Source organism: Cajanus cajan, chromosome 8 (assembly GCF_000230855.2).
Source record: "Cajanus cajan strain Asha chromosome 8, NIPB_CcT2T_4, whole genome shotgun sequence".
In the NCBI taxonomy this organism is placed as follows: domain Eukaryota; kingdom Viridiplantae; phylum Streptophyta; class Magnoliopsida; order Fabales; family Fabaceae; genus Cajanus; species Cajanus cajan.
Window position 1 is genome coordinate 25,181 of NC_138524.1, and position 27,399 is coordinate 52,579.

Here is a 27,399-nt window from a genome sequence, read left to right on the forward strand (position 1 = left end):
TTTACCCTCTTATCCTCAATCCTCAAAGGTATAGTCTCATAGGTGAGGTTATCCTTTAACTGAATGTTGTCGGATTCCACAATATGAGATGAATGTATTTTCTAGGTTGAGAAACATGAAAGACATCATGAAGATTTGATAGGGATGGAGGTAACGCAATTTGGAAAGCTACATCACCAATTCTCTTAAGGATCTGGTAGGGACCAATGAATCGTAGAGTAAGCTTGCGAGATTTAAGTGCTCTACCAATTCCAGTCCAAGGAGTTACTTTAAGGAATACATGATCTCCTTCTTTAAACTCAAGGTCTTTCCTTCTTTTATCATGGTAGCTCTTCTGCCTACTCTGTGATGCTCTCATTTTCTTTTGGATTGTCCTAACCTTTTCAGTAGTTTGTTGAACTATTTCAATTCCTAATATGGCACTCTCTCCAGATTCTGCCCAACACAAAGGTGTTCTACATCTCCTACCATACAAAGCCTCATAGGGTGCCATCCCAAAATCTAGAGGTGAACCTAGGATCTCTATCCGAAACTATACTAGTAGGAACCCCATGCAACCTTACAATCTCACCTATGTACAACTTGGTTAACCTTTCCAAAGGGTATCTAATGTTAATGGGAATAAAATGGGCAGACTTAGTTAATCTATCCACAATGACCCATATAATCATCCAAGTTCTTCCATGTCCTAGCTAATCCTACTACAAAATCCATCGAGATGCTATCTCATTTCCACACAGGCACATCTAAAGGTTGCAGTAAACCTGAAGGTTTCTGATGTTCTCCCTTAGCCTTCTAACATACTAAGCAAGCATACACAAATTCTTCTATCTTAGGCCACTGGAATATTTTCCTAAGGTCTTGGTACATCTTAGTGGCTCTTAAATGGATGCTAAGAGTACTCTTGTGTCCTCCCTTTAAGATCATCTTTCTAATTTCAAGATTACTAAGCACCCAAATTTATTCTTGCACCTCAAAACAACATCAATTCCAATTTTTTTTTTTTTTTTTTTTTTTTTTTTATTTATAAATTTTAATCATATTCCTACTAATCTTTTCCACTTGGTTCACTAGAAAAGATTCTAATCTCATCCATTAATTCACTAGTTATTTTCAACCACAGTCAATTCAATGTTCCTAAAGGTAGTCTCACACATCAATCATAAGTCCCTAAATTCTCCAATCAAATCCAATCCTTAAATATATTAGTGATCATCGTAATCAAGGCATCTGTCATAATATTGATATTACTTCTATGATCATCTGTAAAGATCAAGCACCTAAGCATGTTATACATATCAAATCACTAATTTTACTGCTCCATCTTCAACCAATTCAAACCCCTATCCATCACCTTATTCTATAGTCTCATATCTTGTTACCAATATGAATCAACTAATTGTATTTCTCCAATTTATCTCAATGATCCACTTGTTACTCGAGTCACACCTAGTTTTTCACCACTAGGAGTAATCTCACAAGTCAGACTTAAATCCCTAAAAAGATCCTTCTTTCTAATCATAAGGAAAAATATAAAGGTTTCCTACTCAAAACATTGGTTACCACAATGGCTTTGGCCAAATAACCAGTAAGATCAAAATCTTATTCCTTAAAAATTTCTAACTATCTCTTTTGGTCAATAGATATTTAAAACTCTTATGATCGCTAAATACCTCAAGCTTAGAATCATATAGGTAATGTCTTCAAATCAAGGTCATGGGTAAGGTAATTCCTTCTCATAAATTCTCAATTTTCTAGAATCATAAGCTACTTATCTGTTCCTTCTTGCATCCACACTCTATTCAATCTTATCTTAGAAACATAACTATGTTCCACAAAAGACTTACTAAAATCTAGTAGTATTAACACTAGTCAATCTTGCCTTAAGAGTTGGAACTACTCTCATACTTACTATCCCACATAAAGACAATACTCCTCTTAGTGAATGTAGTTAAGGGCAAAGCTATCTTAGAAATTCCTTCAATAAATCTCCAATACTAATAAGCTAACATCATAAAACTCTTATCTTCACTAATTGGCTTAGATATCTCCCCACTTAAATACAACTTCTACCTGAGACATATCCATGTTTACCTTAACTGGAATTTACAAGAACTAGAAAACTTATCTTATACAATAAAAATAATAAATAAATCAATCAATCAATCAACAAATAAGATAAAATAAAATAGTAATACTTAACATACAACTGTCTTGAATATATCTCCACCTTCAACTACAATATGATCATATCACACCCTAAGATCAATCTCACTAACCACACGACATTCACCAATTGATCCCTAAGGTAATCTATCCACATATCAACATACATGCTTACTAAATCATATTAGAATACCAACTTTAAACCTTCAAATATACCATCGATAAGCATGTACATGAACAAACTTTATCACATAGCATTATACAACCTTTAAACAACCTCTCAATCCTTATGCAAACACCCCAAAACAAAATCAATTCTTATCCTTGCATTGCCTAACGATTCAAAAATATCATGAAACCATACATATCCCTTCAACAATGTTTAAAGAAAATGATACCTAGAGAGTTATACTTATTCAAATGATCTCAAACCTATCTCAAAATAAAGATAAGAGAATAAGCTACAACTCCTACGAAGACATAGAATTCTAAAAAGATCATCTTCTTAGCTACAAATTTCAAAAACCGCAGCAGATATATTCAGCGCTTATAACTAGACCTTTGATCACCAAAGTAGCTATAACTAGAGTTCTATACCTCCGTTTTACCTGATTCCAGTTCCATTAGAAAGATAACGTCCAAAGCTACTACTTTTGTGAAGACCATAAAATCTGATTCTGTCAATATGATACTCATACAGGCACAACAAAATTTTAACGAAAATAATCCCCATATTATACAGCAATAGTGTACTAACATTTCACAAAATACCTCAACCATTCCAAACTCACTCCTTTCCACCTTAAACTCATATTCAAGCTTTCCATTACAATCCTAGACCAAAACAGCTCACATATTTAGTGCAAAGGACTTAGAGAATAATATTCACATATTACCTAAACCATAAAAGTTAACATGAAGCACCAATACTCAAGGAACGTTTCAACCTCTCATCAAAATATCAAAACTCCAATTCTCATATACAACCTCCTTGGATTCAATCGCTACTACTATAGATTCCTAAATTTCATTAATCGTAAACTTTTGACAAATTAATGTCTCTCCTAATTCTAAGGTCTCAATAGGCTTTATCCGTACTATTGGTACATAAGCTCACCATACGAGTGATACTACTCAACCACTACTTCTTACGTAAGCAAGAAGTATCAAACAAATAAGCAATTATGAAAAGAGCAATCAAAAATAGCATCATCAAATTATATCATGTCTATCAAACAAATCCTGAGAACACAATGCACACAACATAATCAATCATCATATTAGCACATCAATCAACTCATCACATTATTAATCTACCAAACAAGCATAGTAGACTCATAACTCACGGTCGATTAGATCGACTTGCTCTGATACCACTAAATGTGACACCCTCTACCCCGCATATCATAAATCAATAAATTTAAATAATATAACTTTAATAATCAAACATGTTTAAAGAGTATCACATTTTTAACAAACATAATCAGCGGAAATTACAAAGAAATAAATCTCAAAGTTTTCAAAGTAATTTAAAATAACATTAACAACCTAATCTAATCTTATCTATACCCCGATGTCACATGTCCTATCAGAGCATAGCCCATAAAGAAGCCTAAGCTTCACCACCAACATCCTCAGCCTCATGCTGATAATCACCTGTATAACGGTTAAAGAAAAACAACACAAAGAAAAAGGGAGTGAGAAAACATCTCACTCGGCTCACAGTGTAGGAATATATATACTAGATAGCCAAACACAAACAAAACATATATAACATAGATTAACAATATCACATCTTACTCATTCAAGGCATATCCATTTGTCATATAATATCAAAAGACACATGTATGGACACGGACTACATTTTATCATGCATGTGGCGCCAGTCACTTATCACGTAGTATATTGCCGCTAGCAATACACAAAGAGTAGTCTAGGAGTACATGCCGGGACACAACCTCTGCGCACTCTCACTAGAAGGACATACTACCAGAGTCTCGTCGGGATAACTAAGCCGCGCAAGATACATCCCATGCACACAATGGGCGAGACTGGGACTTCCAAACCGAGCCATCCCCAAGGACTGATCCCCACAGCTTTTACACTAGGGGGCCTTCTCTGGCGGCGTATTCCATATCGTACCCTTATCACTTTATGCAAATGATGCATGTCAAACAAGACTCTATGCATTCTCATATCACTTTATCACTTTCCATGGTCATTTCTCTTTATCACATTTCATATCTCATTGTCACATTATCACATTATCTATCTCATGGTCAATCATATCTCATGGTCATTTCACATCATATTTCATCATCACATCATATCATTAGAAACATCACATTCACATTATCATATCATATTCATAACTTTCACAATCATAATCTCAACAGAATTTCTATTCATACACACATATTAACCAAGCAATTAGAACATACAAACAATATAACATACAACAAACACAGGATTGGGGGCCAATCCCACTACCCAGCATACAATCCCACACCCAGAGCGAGATTTCTTACTCCCCCCCTTACCTGGATAACAGGCACTGAAACTAAAGAAGAGCTTCCTCCTCTAGGCTCCTTCTACTAGGGTAGAACCACCTCCTATGGATTCCTCTAGGTCTTCAAAGAGAAGAAGAGGAGAAGAAGAGAGTATAAGAGAAGAGAGAATGAGAATTGAGGGATGGTTTGCAATGGAGAAGTGAAGGCCTATTTATAGCCTCCATAACACATTAAAATAATGGAAAATAATGGAAAAATCTTAGACAAAACGAAATGGGATGAGTTGGTGTTGTTAGTGGGATGAGTTGGATGCCATATTCTTTTCCGCACCGATTTTTGACCACCGAATTTGACCTTCTAGACGGCCGAATTTGTGAATGGTTACTTCATGAAAGTTGTAGGGTTTTCTTGTATCTTTCCATAGCCACCAAGTTTGCATTATTTGAACAATCACAGCCCAATTTATTCCCTAAACACCGAGGCTTGCCAATCAGCCCAGCGAGAAACAATTGTATCAATCAAATTCCAATTTTTGACCTTCTATACGACCGAATTTGCAAATGGCTATTTCTTACAAAGTTGTACGTTTTTCTCTTATCTTTCCATTGACACCAATTTTGCATCATTTGGACCACCACAGCCCAAGTTATACCCCAAAAACCGATACTTGTCAGTCAGCCCAGCGAGAAATGGTTCTTAAAAAATTCACAACTATCTAATTAGGTCCAACAACACACATATCTTTCTAAGCATAAATGGAGTGTAAATTATCTACAATTGAAGTAAAATATAACCACCAATTTATGACCAAATACCACATAATAATAATAATAATAGTAATAATAACCATTTTGAAAACTAGGGTGTTACATGCTACCTATGACTTTCGAATACATCGAGCACTTGCTTTCCCTACCTTAGATATTTTAAAGTCCAGGTACACCTTCCTTCCTTCCTTCTTTTGAGTTCCAACGATAGTATAACGTAGTAATTCTGGTTGAGACAGACCAATATAAAAATATTTTGTGTTCTTATTGCTCACCCTTTCATATGCATTCCTTACTACAACGTATTTACATTACTATTTAAAAAAAATTGAGTTTTTGAATGACATTACGCAACCCCCTTCTAGTGTGTCTCTTTTCTCAACACGAATGTCAAACTCAAATAATTCTAAGGACTAGGCCATCATTCTCCCTGCTAAGTCTCGTTTGTGGAAAACCTTTGACATCAAACAATATGTTCAGATGATGACCACGTGACTATGGAAATTTTGGGTCAGGGTTTAGTCATTGGGGAAAATTCCAAAATTCATTTTGGGGGAAGAATGGTGGTCGTGGGTGGAAATTTTAGACAAATTCCCCCCATTATACCAAAATGGACAAAACAATAAATTGTTAATGCTACAATTAATTCCTCCTGTCTTTTATCTTTTTGTGAAGTTCTGACATTAACAACAAAATATGAGATTGTTAAGCGATAATATAGTTTCTAAAGTCCATGAAAGATAACTTTTTAGTGGATATTAGGAGTGGGGGATGGAAATTTTGAAGGAAGCAATGATATTTAAATGAATGTTCACATTCCAATTGATTTGTTCCTTAAAAGTAAAAATGATTCCTCTTTGAGCTCACCTTGCCTCCTTAAATTAAAAGTTTTATTTGATTGCTATCTTTGCAATCTCAATCCTTAAATTTCAACAAGGTGCATTCAAAAGCAAGGTTTAAAACCAATAAGAAAATCAATGAACTTGGTAATCAAAGGCATGAAGAAAAAGACATAAATGCAGTACTATTTTTATGTGCAAAGATGTAACTCAACCAGTTGATCTCCCAATCCCATGGGCACTCCCTTAATTCCAGCAGACACAAATCCAGTCAAATCAGAAGTCAATAATTGTGCCTTACAAGTTTTAGATGGAAATAAAAGATGTATAATGTTCACACTTCAGAGCCTGTTATTTCTTCCCTCAATAGAAAAAATGTTTATTACATTAATTCACGTATCATAATAAAACACATCAAACTTTAAAATATGCATTAAAAAATGCTTATTTACAAACCTTTCAAACTTCTTAGTTGTTAGAGGTGCAATTCCTAGGGTGTAATTTATTCTTAATCCGTTTGTTTTATCAACGGACTATTTTCTTGAAAAACTACCTAGATACGATATATAGTCATGTTATGTTGCCTGTTTTATATCTCATTTTTATGGACCTACAGTATCATTGACGTAATATGAAAAGCTACACAGTAGGAATGGAATTGAAAATATATAACAAATGATTTGTGACATTCATCGACATCAATTTACAAAGAATTACTCTTTAGGATTTATAGTTGTTACCATAGATAAATAGAAGGCCCAAATTCTGGTTTGCTGTGGTTTTAGAGACTGACCTGCTAGTGTTCTGCAAAAATGAGACACATTGCTTTATTCTTGTAATAGAACCCTTAATTAACCAATAAGGTCAAAACTTGGAAAAGGATGGAAAAAATAACCACAAACAAGGAAAGACAATATTGGTATGCATATCAAGACTACAAGTTCTAACGAATAAAGATGTTCAAACAAAAAACCCTCTAACAAATTATATAATGATATGAGAATAGACAACATCCGGGTGTATACAATAATAAACCCCAAAGAGTATTAATCGGATCTGAATCGCGAGAATCGCTACTTAGAGAAAAATCGTATGATTCTTTAGTAAGCAGCTTTGTGAAGACGTTTTGGTGCTTGAATCGCAGTGTCAATCGCACAAATCGGATCTGAATCGCAAGAATTGCGACTTAGGGAAGAATCGTGCGATTCTTGCACAAGCAATTTTGTCAAGACGTTTTGGTGTGTGAATCGCAAAAAAATTATCACAAAACGATCCGTAGACTCCAAAACCCTAAACTGCATAACTAAAGAGAATGCCAACGAGTGAAATTACACGCTTATCGAGGGATCGAAAGTCTTAAAGATATTGAGGCATGTAGGTGTTTTCGTTGACGAACAACTGGAGAGGTTTGTTGCCCCGGTGACGAAGAGTGCTTCGTCGAGGCGATCGGTGTTGATTCGTCCGGCATGTCCGACCTTGTCCATTGCTTGAGTTGCTTGCTTCCATGGTGCCTTGGACTCGGAGCCACCAAAGGAGGGAGAAGGAGTGGAGGTTGAGAATGGTGTCGACTGCTTCTGCTGTGTTTATTGCATTTGCCCGCAAGAAATTAAGTTTCGTTGCATTGTAGAACTAGGATTAGACCATCCCTCACTAGTTACGGCCCATAAAACAACACCACCATCTAGCACCAATTCATTCAATAATATGATAATTTATTGGGAATCAAAAATTTGTTATCATCGGATATAATGAACGGTTCAGATTATAGAAAATACTTAAATAATTTATTAATAAAAACTTCATATTAATTTCTATTAAAATTGAAAAGTCTATTTTAATATTCTCACATTGAAAAAAAAACATAAAAATGTACTTTTATAACTTTAACAATCCTGTCTACTGTCTAGATGTGATATAAAATAAAATGTAATTTTTTTAACCAATTACTTTTAATTTTATTTTAAATATTAAAATAACAAATAAATATCTTTAAAAATATATACATAATTGAACAACTTTCATAATATATAAAAATGAATATATATTTTTTAAAATATAATATAGTTTTATTTATATTATTTATTAATAACGACATAATTTTTCATTATTATTAACATAGAAAATGGGACTTGTATATAATTTTAAAGTGTTTATTAACTACATTTTTTTTTTGTTCGTTCCTGGAGTATCCACCGCCGGCAGCAGTGACTAATCTCCTCGCTACGTTGGAGGCACCTCAAAGGGTGGGATAGCTGGCCCCAAGATTTAACGCGGCTGCATACACAAGGCAGGATTCGAACCCCTGACCTTGCTTAAGCGTGGATCAACCCCTATCGCTGAACCACACGTTTGGGGTTTTATTAACTACATTTTACAACAAGGTTTACTATTTAATAAATTTCGTATAACTTTTCTTTTCTTTTGTTTTTTAAATTTTTAGAGGAATTTTTATTTTTTTAGCAATTTTAAATATTTTCAGCAGACAATTTATTTTAAAATAGTTTCCCATTTTTTAAAGTTAATTATGTATTTCTATTTTAAAATTAAATATATTTTTTATTTATTTATTAGTTTTCTTCTATTCAAAATCTTTAACTTCATATTTGTATATATAAAATACAAAAAAATTAAATATATTCACTTATTTTTAATATTTTTTAATCCATAATTACCTATTCAAACATCAAGATTCACTTAAATTACTAAAAAAAACTTAAAATTTTCATTGCTATCCTAGTTTCAATCACATTACAATAATGAAATATTTATTAATTGTCCCAAATATGTTCTATTATAGGATGTCTTTCATAAAGAGGAAACAAATAGATGAGAAATAGGAAGGACAGTGAAATAAAATAAGGAATTAAGTGAAAATTTGATTGTTTGATTGAAAGAAAATAGGTGAAAAATAATATATATATATATATATATATATAAAAAATAGAAGAAAACATATTTAAATAATAGAATAAAAATATATTTGATATAAAATGAATAAACATTTAAAGATAAATAATTTTAAAATATTATGGTTTTAGGTTCAGAGTTAATTAAAATAATAATTTAAACTTAAATAAATAAAATAAATGCTTAAAAAAATAAATAAAATTTTATAGTTTCATTCAAATAAATAAAAATTCTATTTGAATGAAGAAATATATTTATTCAAATAAAAATACATTTTAAAAGAAAATATATTTGAATAAATAATTTATTTATTAAAAAAATGTCTTTTCAAAGGTAATATTTTTGAATAAAAGTTTTATGTAGTTTAATAAATAAAGTTTTTTTTCTTCATGTTTTTGAAAGAAAATGTATTTAAATAAGAGTTTATTTATTTGAATAATTAAAAAAATTGAATGAGTATTGAAAATATTGTGGGGATAAAAGTATTGTTTATTCAAATTCATTTAGAATTATGGCATGTTTATATTCAAATACCTTTCTTTTCATTATTTTAATTATTTATCATATATCTCTTGTACATGACAATGAAAGTAATATAATTATTGCTTTTTTACTTAAAAACCATTAAAAAAAAATAGTCCTAACTCACCCAATTAATTGTATATATTTATCCTATCTTAACCTTATAAAATACACAAAATTGACAAGATATAATTAGCTGACTTATATATATATATATATATATATATATATATGTGTGTGTGTGTGTGTGTGTGTGTGTGTGTGTGCGCGCGCGTATATTAAATATACAAAAATTGTTAAATATTAATATGAATTAATTAATTTTTTTATCTAAAATTTAAAAGTTACAATATGTATGACATAAGTATAGCACTGCCAACAACTTTAGAACATACATAAACCTACTTTGTTATGTTTGTGTTTGGACTTGTACTTGCCAAAAAGTAGACACAAGAAGTCTTCTATTGAAAGTCATTGGTTATCAACTACTTAATCCACAACCTCCAAGTATTAGATGTTGGTTGTATCTGTAAAAGGGATTGTAATGCCAAAGTCAATCGATATTCAGAGTGTTAGATCTTTTGTGTAAGATTACATACCTCATAAAGGTCTAATGCATGAATATTTATAGATAGAAGAATGTTATTGATGGTGATTCAATCATTAAAGGCATTATATAATTTGTATGGTTGTGTAACGACTAGAGTTACACTTTATCATGATTATAATGAGGTGCTTGGTTAGGCCGAATACTTCTCAGTCTTATACATTTCCTTCCAATAACTAATAACCTATCAACTCATTCGAGCATTATTCTATAAACACATTATTCTATAAACAAGGCCGACAACGTCTTGGCCTCGAGACAACTCCAATACACAAGTTCCCAAGTCTTCGACACCTAGAAGAAGAATTTATGTATAAGCTTACTAAAAAAAATTCCCACCTAAAAATTTTGTGATTAACATCTTTTGAGTACACCACCATTTTAGTGGTCACATTAAATTCAATGATAACATGTCAAATGACATAATCGCGTGGATATGAAATGTCTCGCGTATACAGGAAGTCACACCCTTCTCCACCGTTGATATCAAAGGGATCTAACAGTTTGGGGAGACCCAACACTTTGTATCTTGAAGCTATCTTCTTCCATAAACAAGGTCTATTAACCCTGAAAAGAATTTACATGTTGCTTTTGACTTTTGAATACACTAAACACTTGTTTTCCTTGCATTATATATTTATATGTCAAGTATCGATGATCAAGTACACCTTTATTCCTTCTTTTATGAGTTCCAACAATAATATAAAGTCTTCGATATTTGGTGGAATGGAAGTTAACATTATTTATAGTTTTTCCTCATCTTCCTCGTTTTCATCCTTTTCCTCCTAGAACTATTACTTTTCTTTTGCTTCCTCTACTTATACACCTAATGCCTTAACTACTTCCATTAGACTCGAGCCTCCTTAGCTGAACGTTGAGATACTTGTAAAGGATGAGAGTTAGGTGGTTGTTGATCAAAGCGACAACCAAAAAGGTCCAAACACGAAAATTCTTGCTATCGAGAAATCGGGAACCCACCTCTTATGTTGATTTGCAACCCAAAAGTCAATTTTATCATGGAGACAAACGAGTAATCAAATTAGGTTTTGAATACTTTTTGAGTACTCAACTAAATTCACAAATAAGTCTTTATAGATTAAATCCCTCCACCACACCAATATTATGGAGTTTGGCATCGGGAACCTTATAGAGATTCAAAAGCCCTTGGAGGAAGATAGGGTATGTCGAGCAGTTGATGATGATAAAGCCTACTTTTTCTTTATGTATAATTGCTTTTTCAAGCCATTCAACGTTGCCTACCTTTTGAATTCAACTTGGACGTCCAAGCTTTAGGGCCCCATGTGGCCGATCCCCATTTAGAAGCTTTGTATTTTCAATAAATTTCAATAGATAATGATGAGTATTAGAAATAAATTGTTAGAGCACTCACATTATGAAAAGATATAAAACTTATTTAAAATTATATTGAAAATATCCTTAAGATTTCCTCACACAAGAGAAGGAAATCTTTGTGCAAATTTCTTAGTTAGAATGGGTCCGAACACTATGCAACAGGACTTCCCCTTCTTTATATTTTTTAATTTGCTGTGTATTTAGTTTATCTCTTTACCCGAAAAAAAAAATATAAATGGTCTAGAATAAAAATTACAAATAAATTTGTCACATACCTCCACTATCAAATTGCATCTACTATCATTGTTGCAATCCTTCCCACCACCATCGCCACTGCCACCACTTCCACCAAAATACAATCCGCATACATACATGTTGGTGGTAACAAATGGAAAGCATTTTTTTATTTCAATACCACAGATAAATTAAAACTCACTCAACATAAAAACAACATATTTGACCATATGATGGTATAAAAACTTTCAAAATATAAAAAATGCAAATGATAAATTAAAAATAATGCAATAAAATATATTAGACTAATAATAATTATAGTTTTAAGAAAGTTGAAATATTAAATAAAATTATAGAAATATTAAATAAAATTATATTACCATACATCTTAATGTTTTTAAAAAATAAAAAGTAATTAAAAAACCTGTTAAATAATAGTGAATAATGTGTTACAAATATATATAATATGATATGAATACATATGTTTTAAGTTTGTAAATTAAAAAAATATTATCTTATTAGAAGAAGAATGTTATCAATTATATATCTAAGGTTTGCATTTTCATAAGTGATAAAAGACATTAACTCCAAAAATTAAGCACCGTATTTTATTATATATATATATATATATATATATATATATATATATATATATATATATATATAACAAATTTTATATTCAACATATACACACAAGAAAAAATTTCTTTATCAGTATTTTATATAACCAAAACTAAGATATTCAAAAAATCTTGGCTTTCATAGAAAAAGGTTCTGAAACTCTCGTTATATAATCACTTTATTTTATTAGGGTGATTTTGTTATGTCTCTATTTAATATTCTCAATTTTGATTCATAATTTAATACAACATAGAGTCTTTTATGATAACTTGTTTTTAAAAATTAAATCTTAAAAAAATAATTAAAAGAGATAAACAATTACTCTTATTTCTTGTACACTATCACTAAATAAAAATAAATAAATATGTTTTAAATAAAAAAATAGTATAAAATAAAATTTAAGATTATTTTCAATTTGTAAATAGAAGAATACTCACTCTATTTTACATGAACAAAATACAATACATAGTACAACCAGATTCTTTTTTTGAGTGATGTGAACAGTAAGTAAGAGGCTTATGTACAACAACATCAGTGTCAATTATACTTCTATCACTCACCAGAATACTTATAGCAGGATTATATAAATTAGCAAGTGGAGACATGAAATTAGTGAAACGCTAATCACTCTCACGAGCATTGAACTCATGTTGTGATACTGCATTATGCAAAATCAATTAATTCTTTTCCAATAAAATAGGAAAATAGAATAAATACAACACAAATGAGGATGAGATCCCTAGAAAAAAGGTTTTAAAGAAAAAAAAACAACCATTCAACCTGCCATCAGACAACTAAACTACAATAAGTAGAATACGAATGACTAATGGAAAACAAATTGGGTTCATCTCAACTCTGATACCTTGCCTTAAGGGAAGAGGATTGCACAAGTCATTAAAAACACCATTGTAACTGTTATATGTCTAACTAATGTGAGATTTTCACACACAAACCTCAACCTTACTAACCATCTCAAGGCTTAAATTTGCAAGATTGGAAATTTGTAAATTTAATAGTATAAGAACAAAATATACATACATACACATGCAATGCACAAGTACCAAATGTAGTTTGTAATGCATGATGGAATATCAATCAAACTATTGGGCAAAACAAACTCAATTTATATCCTAACAAAATTTAGATCTCTAAACTGTGATCTTATAACATAACCAGAAAATCGATTAAAAACAAAACTATAAAGCTATTTTAAGCGCAGATAAAAATAAAAGAAACAACAATAAAGCATCAAAAAACTATACTTTGTTGCTAGATGTAGACATACAAAGAAAAAAATTCTTGAACCAAAGAAAAACAAGAATTAGTAAGAAATTGAAAAACAGATAAGCGCATAACATTACTTTAGTTTTATCCTCCATCAACCAAGGTCTCTAGAATGAGGAACAAAGAGAAAAACCCTAGCGAGTAGCAAGCAAAGATAAACAAGAATCAGGATTAAAGAAAACAACAATTAGAAAGAAATCAAACAAGAAATTGAAAACCTGATCGAATCTGAATTGTAAAGATTGATGAAAAAGGAAAAGAATAATGATGACATCTAACGGAGACGAATTGATGTGTGATGGTTGCTATCGAAGAAATAGACACTCTCAAAAGTAGAAAACCCGAACGAACGTGGAATTGATGTGTGAGGGTTGCTATCGAGAAATAGAGAGACTCTTGAATGAGGAAAACCGGAACGAATGATGAGTGACGCAAACAGACTGGGATTGACCACTCTGGTTCAATTGGTTGCCTTCGTGTTATTCTAAGAATAAAACGGGCTGGCCTGGTACAAATGTTTTAAACTTATATAAATTCCTTTCATTTTTTTTATATTTTATTATATTATTAAAAAAAATTATACAAAAATTTACTAGTTGGCTTTTGCTAAATTATACTTTTAAGACTTATTTTCATATTTTACTTTTAAAATATTTATTTTCTTTATACCTTCTAGATAGATATGTAGATATTAAAAACATTTAATTATAAAATATAATAAGACCTAATTACCATTTTTTTAGTTTAAAAACTTAATTGAAAATTCTAAAAAGTTCATTAAAAATACAAAATTATTTACTATTAAAACAATATAAAAAAAACTTTATTTTGTATAATAAATTAAATAGATATTTCAAGGGAAGTGTTTTTAAACAATGATTTTTTTTACTTTTTTTAAGGAGTGTGTTTAAGATGTATTTTAAAAAAAAATTTCATTTCTTTTAAATTATTACTTCTATTCTTATTCATAAGACTAACTCAAGATAATTACTAATTTTTTGATATAAGATACAATTTATATTATTTATTATTATTATTTTTAGACTAAAATATCACTAATTAAACTATATTATCTTAATTTAATAAATACAATAATTTTAAACTCTTAAAAAACATTAACTCTAATTTTGATTTAAAAATATGAATATTAATTAAATAAAAAGAATATAAGATATAGACTACAATTGGTAAGAAGATATATAAGTGTTTGTTAGATAATTAAACGAAAATTTTATTTTTATCAAATAAATTAACTACTAGAATGAATTAGATAATTAGGATTTATATATGTTTTATAAGATATACTTTAATAATAAACATTTATTTTAAGCAAATTCATGTGCTTATCTAAAGTTTCAATTCAAACATTAAGATGATAAAATTTGTAACTTAAATTCTCGATTACATAAATATTATGTAAATAATGAGCATTTAAAATAAGTATCACATATGTCGTATAAAATAAACAAAATAAATAAATAAACGTGTCAAAAGAGTTGTTGATAAAATTCATTCATAATGCATACATTAAAGTAAAGAGTTACAAACAAATAACTATAACAATTTATTTATTTTAGACCAAATATTGAAACTTGCAGCCAGAAGATATTGAAAAGTAGAAAAAAGAAAAGAGTAATTAGTCTTATAGGTGTAGACTTTTTTGTTAATATACTATTTTTTTATTCATTTAAATAACTTGGACCCATTTTTATTTACACAAATAACTCATTTGCAGGTCCAAGTAGGTAACTGATTTCACAAAGGGTTTTTCAATTTTTTTTTTTTTGTAAAAATCCTTGGAGAAATCGGTTACCCAGTAACCGATTTCTCTATTGGACCTTTTTTTTTTCTTTCATTTTTTATTTTTTTGTTTAGATTTTTGAATTTTTTTTTTCATTTTTGAATTTTTCATTTTCAATTTTTTTAAAGAATTATAATTAATTTTAAAAAATTAATTTACTTAAGTTTTTAGAATATAAAAATATATTTAATATTTAAATTCAATAAATTTTAAAGAATTAAATTTAATAATAAAATTAATATTAAATATTATTTTAAATAAATGACAATATGTTTATATTAAATATTAGAAATGGTAAAAATAAAGTACAAATTTATTGGGAAAATAAAAATTACAGAACATGATATTTTTGAAAAACACAACATTTGATTATTAATTTAAGCTTGTAGACTTTAACTCCTTTGACCGTATGAACATTTTTTCTTAGAGTGACCTACATTCCTGTATAGAGAACATTTTTTTGGTTGTCCGGGTTCAACCATATCCATTTCATTGCATATTCTGAATGACTTTGTACGACCTTTTTTATTTCTAATCCTTTTTGAATTTGGTATGATTTATGGTTCTTCACAATCCGGCCAATAAGATTCATTAGGTAGTTCACCAAATAATTCGTTATACACATTTGAAACATATTGTAATGTGTATACTTGATCTATGTAAGATTCGTAATTGTGGTGAACTTGCTTACATGCAGCAACAACATGAGAGCATGACATGTGTAACTTCTGGAATTTTCTACAGTCACACTACTTGTCATATAGTCTAATCGTGAAATTTTTATTCAGTCATGTTACCCTTGGTATAATGGTCTCTTGTACCAAAAAATGTGTATTGTGACGATCAAATTCGAGGACATGATAACTATTAGCCTTTGATTCTGCATCTCTCATGACCCTATTGATTATTTTAGTATAAAGTTGGTCAACCCTAAGTTTAGCATTGACTTCCTTCCCTTTTTGGATGAATAAGGCATTACATCTTTTATAAGTCGACATGATAATTGCAAAACATGACAAATTTCTTATTTTTTTAAGAATGGAATTAATTACCTTCGCCAAGTTGGTAGTCATGTGTCCCCATTGTCGGCTACCATCTCATGCAAGAGTTCATTGCTCTTTTGCTATGTTGTTGAGCCATTCAATTACACCTTCGATTTCTAGTTCGCTCCTCAGTGTGTTGTAGTAGTAATTGAATCTTGGCTCAGTCATCCCATAAGCTATGAAATGAGATTAGCAAAAAATAAACAATTTAGTATTGTTGAAATATAGTCAAACAAATAAAAATAATTAATGATAAGAAGTAGATACCCATGTTGATGATTATTTTTTTTTCTTTTTGCATTCTTGAAATGTCTTATGAAGTTTTAGGCAATATGGCGAATACATAACACATGCACTGAATTCTTCGGTGTCTAACCACTACCTTGTCTTGCTTAGGCATTTTTTATGGACTCGTGTCTATCGAAAATTAAGCAAAAATACATGTCTTTATGCAGAAAGAAAAACCATGCATATGCTCTTTCACCCTCAACAATTGCAAAGGCAATTGGAAAGATTTTGTTGTTATCATCTTGAGCCACGACCATAAAGAGAGTTGATGGAGTTACTTGAAGAAGATTGTTGTTCTTCAAGTTCTCCATGCAAGGACCAAAGAAACTCTTGAAGTTGAACTCCTTGAAGTGGCGGAAACATCTTGGAGGATTCTCCAATGGTGGAGAAGCAATGGAGGTGATTTAACTTGTGAAGGAAGCTTGAGGAACCAAGCAAATGTTGAAGCACCTTTGGTAGAAACCTAAAGAGAGAATTCTCTTCGATTTTTAGGAGGGACTTTTGAGAGAGAAATCTGAAGTTTTATTTCTCAAATGTTCAAAAGTGAATACAAGAGTAGAAATTACAAATATATAGGGAAAGGTAGCTTGTAGTGTAAGCTAACCTTAACCATGGTTCACTAGGAACCATGGTAAGGTTTAGCTTAACCATCCATGGTTTCTAAAACTTGTAGGAGAAGTTAACCTTGACCATGGTTCACTTAAGAATCATGGTAAGGTCAGCCTAACCAACCAATAAAAATAAGCCTATACAAAGAGACTACTATATGTACAAACATATGAAAAGGTCTTTAAGATCATCCCATTCCTGTTGGTTCTTTTAAGATATCATCTCTTGGATTCCTTGGCCTTGACCATAATCTATCATCCCTTCTCTCTTGAAAAGGATTTGACCTCAAATCTCGAGGGTCTTCATGATTATTGGCCACACCTACAAATATATAATACAATTCATTAGAGGTGATATTCTCAACAAATAAAGAAATCAATGATACTAGACCTAAAAATGTGCTAAAACTAAAACTAAAGCACATAGAGACTCAATCCTAAAAACTAGAACATCTTGCCTAAAGTACCCTATGTGGTAACCTAGGCATTTCCTAGAAAATAAGGAAAATACTACTAAGAAATTTCCTAAACAATTTTAGATTATATTATTTTTTGGATAGTTATGAAAAGAATTTGTCACAAGGAACCTTGAAGGTTTATATTATATCCAACAAATAATATATTTCATAAATTGGATGCATTATTGACACAACTAAGGTAGGAAAAGTCCTACACAAAGGAAGGCTATCTACCTTGGACACCACCAAGGAAGTTTCACGAGAAGTAGAACTAAGTGAAGTCCACTTCTCCTTCACCAAATCTTGAAGTTGAGATTCCTTTTCTTTAAAAATAATGGATTTGTGAATCTCTTCTTCAAGACTAGTGGCAGTGTGAGGGTAAGAGTTAAGGCCTTTCTGAATAAAGAGAATATTTTTCGTAAGTTTTCTAGTAATAAAACAATTCTCTTTAGTCATAACTCCCTTAGAGGATATTTCTTCGTCTTTACTCTTCCGTACTTTCTCACTTTTTCTTTTGATTTTCATTTGTGATTGATCCTCAGCCACTTGTTGAGGTGAGAGAGGATAAAGAACAAATTTCTTTTCCTTATGAGTGAAGGTAACTTCATTAGTAAGACCATTATATATAGTTTTCTTTTCAAATTGTCATGGTATTCCTAACAAAATATCACAAGCTTCCATTGGTACTATATCATATAAAGCTTGGTCCTTATACTTCCCAATGGAAAACTTAACCTTTACTTGTTGGTCAACTACTATGTCGCCATCCTTATTAAGCCATTGCAAATGATAAGGTTCAGGATGTGACATAGTAATTAAACTCAACTTTTTAACCAATCTAGTGCTCCAACAGTTGCATCATGAACCACTATCAACAATGACAGAACAAGCATTATTTAGAACATTGCATCTTGTATGAAAGATGTTCTCTCTTTGTGATAGGGTACCACTAGGTTGATTATGAAGGATTCTCCTAAGCATTAGGAGCTCTCCTTCATAAGGATAAACTGACTCCACTTTAGACCTTTGAAGCTTTATTTCAACCTCACTCTCACTAGAAGAGGAGGTAGTAGTCTCTTCTTGACTACTATAAGTGTCATGCCCCCTTAAGATCATGACTTTCTTTGTAGGGCATTAAGAAGCAATGTGGTCTCTCCCTAGACACTTGAAACATTTAATATCACTAGTCTTTGTGCTAGTGTGTGCAGTGATGAGATCTTTATCCTTATCTTTATTTTTCTCTTTCTTTTTAGCCAATTCTTTGGAGGGTTCTGAAATAATTTTCTTTTCAAAAAGTTTTTCCTCCTCCATGTAGTCTTTCTTAAGAGATCTAGAGTGGGAGCTTTCTCTTTTAGAAGATTTTCTCAATATTTGTTGTTCTACCCTTACACAAAGTTGGACCAAGTCATTTAGGTCCCTGTAGGGTAGTAGCTCCACTTGATCTCTAATCTCTAAGTTAAGACCACTTAGGAATCTAGCTACAGTGGTGGCTTCCTCTTCTCTAATACATATGGCATGCCCTTGGAAGCTAAGGGCAGCCAAAAGGACTTTCCTTTCTTCACTTACCTTGTAGCAATCAAAGAGTTTCTCAACTTTCATCTCCTAATCAAGGTATGATTCAACATCATCCTTTCCATAAAATGGCGGGAGGTCAACCTTGACTCCCCTAAGTTTACTAACTCTCCTAGGTGTAGGTTGATAGTTCTCTCCTATGTTTAGACTCTCATTGGGAGAAGAATATTGAGAGTGTGAACTCCTACTTCTTCTTTTATGTTTTCTCATGTCTTCTTTCAATTTTTCTTCTTCTAGTTTAATAATTCTCAATTCCTCCTCTAGATAAGCAAGTTAGCCTTCTCTTTCAATTTTCTCTTTCTCTTTTTGCATGGCCTCTTGCTTCCTCCATAGCTTGAGTGATTTTAGCTCTTTAGTAATGTAAGAAAGACTTTTTGGAAAGCTATCACTTTCACTAGGATTAGAGTCTTGAGACATTTTCAAACGAAGTATTTTCACACAAAATTAGTTTTTAAAGAAAATAATATTTTTGAAAGTACTAGACTTGACACTTGGAGGTCTAAGAGTATGAATTAAACTTTGGAGGAAAGTGAGCTACTACCGAACCACTTAATAACCAAGCCTCTTCAAGTAGAAATCTCTAAATCCCTTTGTACTTTGCCTTGCACAAAATGTTTTTACAAAGTTCTTTTCAAAAAGGAAAATAACAATCAAGTGCCTAATGTGTATAATTATCAAGACTTAAAATCATATATTGCTTGAAAACATAAATGGAAAGAAAACATAAATTGCTTGAAAACTTAAACTGCATGAAAACTTAAATTGCTTAAAACATCAACTGCATGAAAACTTAAAGACAAGAAAACATAAACTAGGCGTTGAAAGCAATTAAACCTAGGTGAGAGCTTGGAAAGCACCAAAGACTTCCAAGGACCCTCTCACAAGTACTACACGAATTTACTACTTGAACACTTAAGGAGAGATGGAGATACACCAAAGGCACTCCAAGACACTCCTTATTAAAGGCCTTGTACAAAAATGAGAATTAAAAGTTTACAAGAAAAATAAAATGCAAATTTACACCAAATGAAATGCAAATTCACACTCAAATGAAATGTAAATTCACACCAAATGAAATGTTAATTCACAATCAAATGAAATTAGTGGCTGCACTTAATTTCAAAGAAAATAAAATTAGCCACTAATTAGAGACAAATTTAAAGACAGATTTTGTAAGGAAAATTGGTTTTTGAGACAAAAATTTTCGTCACTAAAATTAGTCTCTAAACTTCACAAAATTTTCTAAAATTTGTTGCTCCTTCTCTTCCAATTCCAGCCACCAAGGTTGTTGTCCTCTCAAGTGTTTCACTCCACTTTTTAGAAGTAGCCTTGATATTGGATACTTCTAGGTGTTTCCAACAGACCTTCCACCAAGAGAGAACAAACTCCCTAAGCAACCACCAAAGCCTTCAAAGTTGACTTCCTTTGACTTGGCCTTCTACACCTTTTAAGAAGCACTCAACACACCTTCAATTGCTGGAATATTAATGCTAAAACTTAAAAGGCACAATTTAGAATGGCTACACCAATTGGTGGAATGAAATGAGACAAACTAGAAGGAGTTCCAAAAGTTGACAAGCAAAAAAAAAATTAAGGCAAATTTAGAAAGCTAGCACACAAAGGATAACCTATCAAAGGCAGTAGAATGGATTACAAAATAAAAACTAAGATTAAAAAAAAATAAGACAAAATATGTGGCTGGACTGAAAATTTAGAAGCAAGTACACACCAAAAACCGAGAGCTATTTTGCACCAAATTTTCACTCCTTGGCTTTTCTTATGTTCTTTCTTTTTGTTTTCTTTTGTAAATTCTTTTGTCCTTTCTTTTTCTTTGTTGACATAGAAGTTTAATGCCTTTTAAACATGTGTAAGTCTCGGATTTAATAGGATAAAACTGCTGCAAAAATTTTCACACAAAACAAGAGGTGTTCACATGCATCATTTAACTAGTGCTTCACAATTTTGTAATATATTTAGGTCACAAATTTAGGCACTATTTTCTTTTGTTTTTCTCATGCATTAAGAACACATACACCTCTGTTTTGTCTCTGTTTCAATGCTTTAAAAAGTGTTAAAAGTTTCAGCCACAAAACAAGACTCAAAGAAACCTAATAGGAATTATTGTTTAATAATTTTTTTTGACAAAACTTTTAATAAGACATAAAAGAAATCTAACTCTAAGAAATTTGCTAGAACTAATAGCAAATCATGAACTCAAATATGTAAAACAAAAGCACATGTGAGTAAGTTCAGATTTAATAACAAAAAAGACACACCAAACAATGAGTGAAGAACAACACAAAATTATGTCAAACAAGCTAGTCTAGGAATATTCAACATATAAAGGACTACACATGACTTCTAAGACAAAAGAAGTGATTCAAAAATAAAACTAATACAATATGAATGTTGTCCAATCACGGACACATGTTAAGGAATGAAGAGACTCAAATGAATATATACTTGCAACATACAATCACAGATAGACATAAAGCTGAGAAAACAAACTTGCCCTATAAAATGAGGTGAAGAACAGTGCAAAATTCTGTATGATAGCCTAAACAAGGGGGAAATTTTGTCAGAGATGCTTCACAAGTAACTTAGTAGTATGTTAGGATTCATTTTTGCCATAATACAAAGACTTACTTGTTCCTCACTTGAACCATATGAATATGCCTCAAGAATATTAGTAGTGTTCCCAAACTGAAGGGCTGCCACCTGTGAACACAAAAAAGATAGATACACGCACATAGAAACACATACAAAACACAACATGCACACAAGGACTCAAAGGCAAACAAAGACACACAGGATAAAGTACATACACAGAGCACACAAAAATGAGCACGCATAGCACACAAAAATGAGCACGCATAGCACACAAACAGAGGGACACACACATGGACATAAACAAAGCTTATGATATACGAAAAAGTAGGACAGAAAACATAGGAAGAAAACATAACCTGAACTCCAGGATGAGTCTCATGCATAAACTCAAACAACTAATTCACAACAATTTTTAGAAACTTCCAATGAGCTCTTAAAAACCGAGGATAGTATCCCAACACATACCTGTCAACAGAAGCAATGACATATTATCCAACAGAGGTATTACATCATTTAACATCGAGAAATACAAAAACACCCCTTACATGATATTACGTGCAATAACAACTTTGTTATCTTTTCCCATTGTGATTTCACAGAGATTTAATAAATCGCAAATTTCCTGTCACATAAGCATGATGTGAGTAATAATTATTTAAAAAAAAAAAACACAATCAAAAGAAAAACAAAGATACATCTCGGCTCTCAATTTTTTTTTAAAATTTTCCAAAAACAAAAGAGTTGGGTTCTTCGAGCCTATATGTTCTCTAGTGTGCCTTTTATTAAAAAAAAATACAATTACCTATAAAATAAATTTTTAACTGGATTTTAGTGATATTTTTATATGTATTAGCTATGTATACTATCATTTATCACACTTTGAAAACACAAGTTTCAGCAATCATCAATCATAATCATAACATATGAAATAGACAACTATTAGACATGAATGTCAACATCATCATACCTTAAAATCCTCGGTATCATCTACATATGAGAGGTTGATAAGATATTCAAGACACAAAAGCAAAGCAGATGTATTCTCTTTACTGGATTCCAGAATTCAAATGTGAACCTGCATATATAGAAGGGTATCACCACACCACTAAAGATGTTAACAGACTTGAACACTAATCAAGCAAACTGAAAAACTATGAACAAAAACAGAGGAAGGGGTGCTACACGGATGTGAAAAAAAACTAATTGACATTGCAATTCAGTATATAGAAAGGTGGGTCTATTCTCAAGCATCCCACATGCATGATATGGTACACATACACAAGGCATAAAAAATCCCAAAACTAAGACACATTATTTCACCTGATCCCATGACATTTAATGAATATATACTTGCAACATACAATCACAGATAGACATAAAGCCGAGAAAACAAACCTGCCTTGTAAAATGAGGTGAAAAATAGTGCAAAATTCTGTATGATAGCCTAAACAAGGGGGAAATTTTGTCAGAGATGCTTCACAAGTAACTTAGTAGTATGTGACGATTCAGTTTTGCCATAATACAATTACTTACTTGTTCCTCACTTGAACCATATGAATATGCCTCAAGAATATTAGTAGTGGTACCAGACTGAAGGGCTGCCACCTGTGAACTCCAAAAAGACAGATACACGCACATAGAAACACATACAAAACAAAACATGCACACAAGGACAAAAAGGAAAACAAAGACACACAACACAAAGTACAAGCACAGAGCACACATAAATGAACACGCAGAGCACACAACTAGAGGCACACGCACAGGGACATAAACAAAGCTTATGATATAAGAAAAGGTAGGACAGAAAACATAGGAAGAAAACATAACCTGAACTCCAGGATGAGTCTCATGCATAAACTCAAACAAATAATTCACAACAATTTTTAGAAACTTCCAATGAGCTCTTAAAAATCGAGGATAGTGTCCCAACACATACCTGCCAACAGAAGAATTGGCATATTATTCAACAGAGGTATTACATCATTTAACATCAAGCAAATCAATACAAAAACATGCCTTACATGATATTACGTGCAATAACAACTTTGTTATCATTTCCCGTTGTGATTTCACAGAGATTTAATAAATCGCAAATTTCCTGCCACATAAACATGATGTGAGTAGTAATTGTTTCAAATAAAAATAACAACAACAAAAAACAAAGATACATCTTGGTTCTCAATTTTTTTTTAATTTTCCAAAAACAAGAGATATTTTTATATGTATTAGCTATGTATAGATATTTTTATATGTATTAGCTATGTATAGTATCATTTATCACACTTTGAAAACACAAGTTTCAGCAATCATAAATCATAATCATAACATAAGAAATAGACAACCATAAGACATGAATGTCAACATCAACATACCTTAAAATCCTTGGTATCATCTATCACCACACCACTAAAGATGTTAACAGACTTGAACACTAATCAAGCAAACTGAAAAACTATGAGCAAAAAATAGAGGAAGAGGTTTTACACGGATGTGAAAAAAAACTAATTGACATTGCAATTAATTATATAGAAAGGTGGGTCCATTCTCAAACATGCCACACACATGGTATGATACATATACACAAGGCATAAAAAATCCCAAAACTAGGACACATTATTTCACCTGATCCCATGACATTTAATGAATATATAGACAGACATAAAGATGAGAAAACAAACCTGCCTTGTAAAATGAGGAGAAGAACAGTGCAAAATTCTGTATGATAGCCTAAACAAGGGAGAAATTTTGTCAGAGATGCTTCACAAGTAACTTAGTAGTATGTGAGGATTCAGTTTTTCCACAATACAAAGACTTACTTGTTCCTCAACTGAACCATATGAATATGCCTCAAGAATATTAGTATTGTTCCCAAACTGAAGGGTTGCCACCTGTGAACACAAAAAAGACATAGACACGCACATAGAAACACATACAAAACACAACATGCACACAAGGACTCAATGACAAACAAAGACACACAATAGAGAGTACAGACACAGAGCACACAGAAATGAGCACCCAGAGCACACAAACAGAGGCACACGCACAAGGACAAGACACACAGCACAGAGTACAGACACAGAGCACACAGAAATGAGCAAGTAGAGCACACAAACAAAGGCACAAGCATAGGGACATCAACAAAGCTTAGGATATAAAAAAAGGTAGGACAGAAAACATAGTAAGAAAACATAACCTGAACTGCAGGATGAGTCTCATGCATAAACTCAAACAACAAATTCACAACAGTTTCTAGAAACTTCCAATGAGCACTTAAAAACCGAGGATAATGTCCCACAACATACCTGCCAACAGAAGCAATGACATATTATTCAACAGAGGTATTACATCATTTAACATCGAGCAAATCAATACAAAAACACCCCTTACAAGATATTACATGCAATTACAACTTTGTTATCTTTTTTCATTGTGATTTCATAGAGATTTAATAAATCACAAATTTCTTGCCACATAAACATGATGTGAGTAATATTGGTTTCAAAAAAAATCACAACCAAAAGAAAAATAAAGATACATCTCGGTTCTCAATTTTTTTTTTTAATTTACCAAAAACAAAGGAGTTGGGTTCTTCGAGGCTATATCTTCTTTAAAGTGCCTTTTAATAAAACAAAATACAATTACCTATAAAATAAATTTTTAATTGGATTTTAGTGATATTTTTATATGTATTAACTATGTATACTATCATTTATCACACTTTGAAAACACAAGTTTCAGCAATCATGAATCATAATCATAACATAAGGGTATCACAACACCACTAAAGATGTTAACAGACTTTAGCACTAATCAAGCAAACTAAAACTTTAGGAGCAAAAAACAGAGGAAGAGGTGCTAGACAGATGTGAAAAAAAACTAATTCACATGGCATTTCAATATATAGAAAGGTGGGTCCATTCTCAAACATGTCACACGCATGATATGGTACACATACGCAAGGTAAAAAAAATCCCAAAAGTAGGACAAATTATTTAACCTGATCCCATGACATTTAATGAATATATACTTGCAACATACAATCACAGATACACATAAAGCTGAGAAAACAAACTTGCCTTGTAAAATGAGGTGAAGAATAGTGCAAAATTCTGTACTATAGCCTAAACAAGGGGGAAATTTTGTCAGAGATGCTTCACAAGTAACTTAGTAGTATGTTAGGATTCAGTTTTGTCATAATACAAAGACTTACTTGTTCCTCACTTGAACCATATGAAATATGCCTCAAGAATATTAGTAGGGTTCCCAAACTAAACGGATGCCACCTGTGAACACAAAAAAGACAGATACACGCACATAGAAACACATACAAAACACAACATGCACACAAGGACTCAAAGGCAAACAAAAACACACAACACAGAGTACAGACACGGAGCACAAAGAAATGAGCACGCAGAGCACACAAACACGGGCACACGCACAAGGACATAAACAAAGATTATGACATAATAAAAGGAAGGACAAAAAACATAGGACGAAAACATAACCTGAACTCCAGGATAAGTCTCTTGCATAAACTCAAACAACAAATTAACAGTTTCTAGAAACTTCCAATGAGCTCTTAAAAACCGAGCATAGTATCCCACAACATACCTGCCAAGAAAAGCAATGACATTATTCAACAGAGGTATTACATCATTTAATATCGAGCAAATCAATACAAAAATACCACTTACATGATATTACGTGCAATAACAACTTTGTTATCTTTTTTCGTTGTGATATCACAGAGATTTAATAAATTGCAAATTTCCTGCCACATAAACATGATGTAATAATTGTTTCAAAAAGATCACAATCAAAAGAAAAATAAAGATACATCTCGATTCTCAAATTTTTTTTTAATTTTCCAAAAAAAAAGGAGTTGGGTTCTTCGAGCCTATATTTTTTCTAGTGTGCCTTTTATTAAAACAAAATACAACTACCTATAAAATAAATTTTTAACTAGATTTTAGAGATATTTTTAAATGTATTAGCTATGTATACTATCATTTAACACACTTTGAAAACACAAGTTTCAGCAATCATATATCATAATCATAACATAAGAAATAGACAACCATAAGACATGAATGTAAACATCATCATACCTTAAAATCCTCGGTATCATCTACATATCAGAGGTTGATAAGATATTCAAGACCCAAACGCAAAACAAATGTATTCTCTTTACTGAATTCTA

At 31.4% G+C, this 27,399-nt stretch overlaps 1 protein-coding gene across 20 annotated transcripts; it reads right to left on the reverse strand.

Annotated features, from left to right (window-relative positions):
• Nucleotides 1–994: 994 nt before the first annotated feature.
• LOC109794378 (uncharacterized) lies at nt 995–27,369 on the reverse strand. Of its 20 annotated transcripts, XM_083062164.1 has the most exons (16): nt 26,894–26,937; nt 26,407–26,810; nt 26,273–26,317; nt 25,010–25,081; nt 24,872–24,920; nt 24,566–24,624; nt 24,215–24,291; nt 23,724–24,129; nt 23,586–23,634; nt 23,158–23,265; nt 22,736–22,812; nt 22,547–22,655; nt 22,227–22,298; nt 16,664–16,830; nt 4,707–7,086; nt 995–4,316 (listed from the first exon to the last, which is right to left on the reverse strand). In XM_083062164.1, the coding sequence occupies exons 2-10, from the start codon at nt 26,644–26,646 to the stop codon at nt 23,237–23,239; spliced, it is 1,026 nt and encodes a 341-aa protein (XP_082918290.1). In that variant the 5' UTR covers nt 26,647–26,810; nt 26,894–26,937; the 3' UTR covers nt 995–4,316; nt 4,707–7,086; nt 16,664–16,830; nt 22,227–22,298; nt 22,547–22,655; nt 22,736–22,812; nt 23,158–23,236. The 20 variants fall into 20 exon arrangements, with proteins under 20 accessions (XP_082918290.1, XP_082918291.1, XP_082918288.1 ...); XM_083062165.1 differs by lacking the exons at nt 995–4,316; nt 4,707–7,086; nt 16,664–16,830 and adding an exon at nt 17,442–17,872; XM_083062162.1 differs by lacking the exons at nt 995–4,316; nt 4,707–7,086; nt 16,664–16,830 and adding exons at nt 17,442–17,872; nt 22,093–22,137 and having other exon boundaries at nt 22,227–22,655.
• Between the last annotated feature and the right edge of the window lie 30 nt (nt 27,370–27,399).